Source organism: Phytophthora parasitica (assembly GCF_000247585.1).
Source record: "Phytophthora parasitica INRA-310 unplaced genomic scaffold supercont2.28, whole genome shotgun sequence".
NCBI lineage: Eukaryota > Oomycota > Peronosporomycetes > Peronosporales > Peronosporaceae > Phytophthora > Phytophthora nicotianae.
In genome coordinates, this window is record NW_008649014.1 from 1 (window position 1) to 2,632 (window position 2,632).

At 49.8% G+C, this 2,632-nt stretch overlaps 1 protein-coding gene across 2 annotated transcripts; it reads right to left on the minus strand.

The window, feature by feature from the left end:
- Positions 1–93: 93 nt before the first annotated feature.
- PPTG_12142 lies at positions 94–1,675 on the minus strand. 2 transcript variants are annotated; one of them, XM_008907835.1, is made up of 2 exons: positions 270–1,374; positions 94–210 (listed from the first exon to the last, which is right to left on the minus strand). In XM_008907835.1, the coding sequence occupies exon 1, from the start codon at positions 1,372–1,374 to the stop codon at positions 301–303; it is 1,074 nt and encodes a 357-aa protein (XP_008906083.1). In that variant the 3' UTR covers positions 94–210; positions 270–300. The 2 variants fall into 2 exon arrangements, with proteins under 2 accessions (XP_008906083.1, XP_008906082.1); XM_008907834.1 differs by lacking the exon at positions 94–210 and adding an exon at positions 1,627–1,675 and having other exon boundaries at positions 221–1,534.
- Between the last annotated feature and the right edge of the window lie 957 nt (positions 1,676–2,632).

Genomic DNA, 2,632 nt, shown 5'->3' on the forward strand with positions numbered 1-2,632 from the left:
CTGATTGCGTAATAGTGACAACAGCAGTAAACTGCTCGAGCAAATCTGTACCCGCTAAGCCCAAAACGTGCCCCTGCTGGGTCAGCAAACTGCTAGCTATGCAGTGCCTTACGTACTCTACACATGAACTGGTTATCTGTGTCTAAAAGCACTACTAAGCTTACATGTACTACACGTATTAATACTACTGTTTGAATGTACGACCAAGTACTTGGCACGAAGGGTTGAAATTGCTGTCTGTACGAGTGTATTGTCATCAGAAAATGCACCTATCGCCTTACATTACTATGTTACCGACATCTACTTTCTAGAAGTTTCTCGAGACTGGCCCCGGTAAGGCGTGAGCGAAATCAAAGACTTTTCAAACACCAGAGACACGTGCTCCAAGCTCCCTAGAACTTGCAGCATCGGGGTCAACATGTCCGATTCGCTGATCACACTCGTTACGCGGCCGTATCCGCTATCCCAGTCAAACCGCGTAGAGCCACGAATAGAGATCGTCTGACCCAAAAGCTTGGCTGCAAGTTTGCGTCCTGTTGCGTCAGCGTCGTTACCGCACAAGTGCGGAAACACCTTAATCAGTGTGCGCTCTGTAATGGTGAACGTCGTGGTCGTTCGAGCTATAAGCGAGTCCGCTACGCTCTTCTGTAATCCATCGAGTTCGACCTCGACGTCCTGGAACCAGAGCGAGAAGTAGGTCCAGTTCCTCATGATCGCTTCTACTCCACGTCCAGCGTTGTACATGACGTCAGGAGCCATCGTTGATCGCAGGAAATCCAGTTGCGCACTAGCAGTGGAGTCACGGGACCGATCAGACAGGTCCGAGGCGCGGAGACCGTAGCGGAACAGTCGGAAGTACTCTACCGCCACGTTCCACAGTGTCTTTTCAGTCGGCATCGCGGCCGCGACGGCATTACGACGTTGTTCCAGTTTGTCGATCTCTTGCTGGAGATACCGGTTATGCTCTTCCATAGTGTCCATGTAGTCTTGCTGTTTCTTTCGGTATCGGATCTGACGGACCCGACGGATCTCCCGAATTTGTTTCTGCTGCTCAATGAACCAGTCCTGCTTGACTACTTCGGCTAGTGGGTCGTGTACGGGGATCTCGGCTGCGTCACTGCTGGACTCGGCCAGTAGCATGAGCGTCGACGCAGTGGGACTGGTGGGTTCCTGACGCTTCCTCTTCCGGTCTACAGGTGATGGTTGACTATCCGCCATGCCGTAGTATCGCGGAGAGTCGTAGGGGTACTGCCTCATCGGCTCCTGTTCAGGATACCACGGTCCATTGTTCCTTTTGGTACGCTGCGTAACCCCACCGATTACAGCGTCACTGAGGACGCGAGTGGTTGGTGGATGGAGAACGCAAGTGTCCATGGCAGATGGCGTCGTGTCGACTGAGATATACTCGAATGAGTCTTCTTGTCTCGGCTGCGAATCGTGGAATGGGAGCTCGATCGACCACGATCGGGAGTTTTGTGGCATTATTTCCCGACCACAGACTGTTGTAATTTTGCTTACAGTTGTGAAAAGGGGCCTGCATAGAGCCATTGGGACGCGTAAACAGAGCGCAGAACGTAAGTTCCAACAGATGACTTGAATTCGGGAGAGTTTGGAAAGGATTCGTACGATTTGGAGAGCGTAACCGGACGAAACAGATTCCCATTGCCTGATCGCGTGAGACTCACTCAGGAAGCCACTGCCGATCTATTATAGCGCTCCACACTGTTCTCTTTCCTTTTATGCAGATACTGTAACTGCAAGTTACAGTGTACGATCTGTGAATGGGTATGACACATTTATCTAATTTGAACAATGGGGGTAAGCGAGGTTGGTGTCTGTGCGAAGCTGTAAACCTTACGACATAAAGCACCTGACCTGAGGCCAGAAAAGCTATTCTGTCAGACTGATATTTCCTCTTTTGCGCGAAATAGTGTCCAAATAGGGCATCTGCTTACTATCATTTACAAACCCCAATTCAAAAGTTGTGAACGATACATATGTATTTTGTGCATCCGTATCTGTGACTCACACACTCCAATCACTGCTGGCTTAACGAAACGTTAAGGTTACCGTATACACACTGGACTGGTTGGTTCAGAATCTGAACTCCAGACGGGGATGATAAACACCAGGAGCAAAAAACTCGGATGGGCGCTTACGGTATCCGTAAAAGAGCAAGTATAAATACACTACTGCAGTCCATACATTTGGTAATAGCGTACACCTTATGGACGTGACACATCGACATTCCTCATCATTGATTGCCGGAGGCAGCTGTCGTCGTCTATCGCTCTCTCTTATCTAGAGAGTTTGGCTGGATTTACAAGGGGCGTGGCCACCATTTCTCATTTTTACAGGTCACGCAATCGACTCACTTTATACGTGCTCACTTGCCACTCAGCATGCGTGCTTCAACCTCCCAACCGTCCACTTCTCAGTGACGATGTCATCGGAGGCGTCTCGTTGCGTGCCCAGCAAGCCAAACGCTACTTGGGCACCAATGGAGACGTTCGTATCCAAGACGGGAGTGGTTCTCCACAGTCAAACCATCTCCCTCCTCGTCAACCTTTGAAAACTGAACCAACCGGCGATGCTTCCGTAATTCAGAAGAGAAAGAGACAAGCAACATCTT

What these genes read in the sequence shown, in the direction of transcription:
- PPTG_12142 (XM_008907834.1), bottom strand. Translation starts at nt 1,482, where the DNA reads ATGCCACAAAACTCCCGATCGTGGTCGATCGAGCTCCCATTCCACGAT.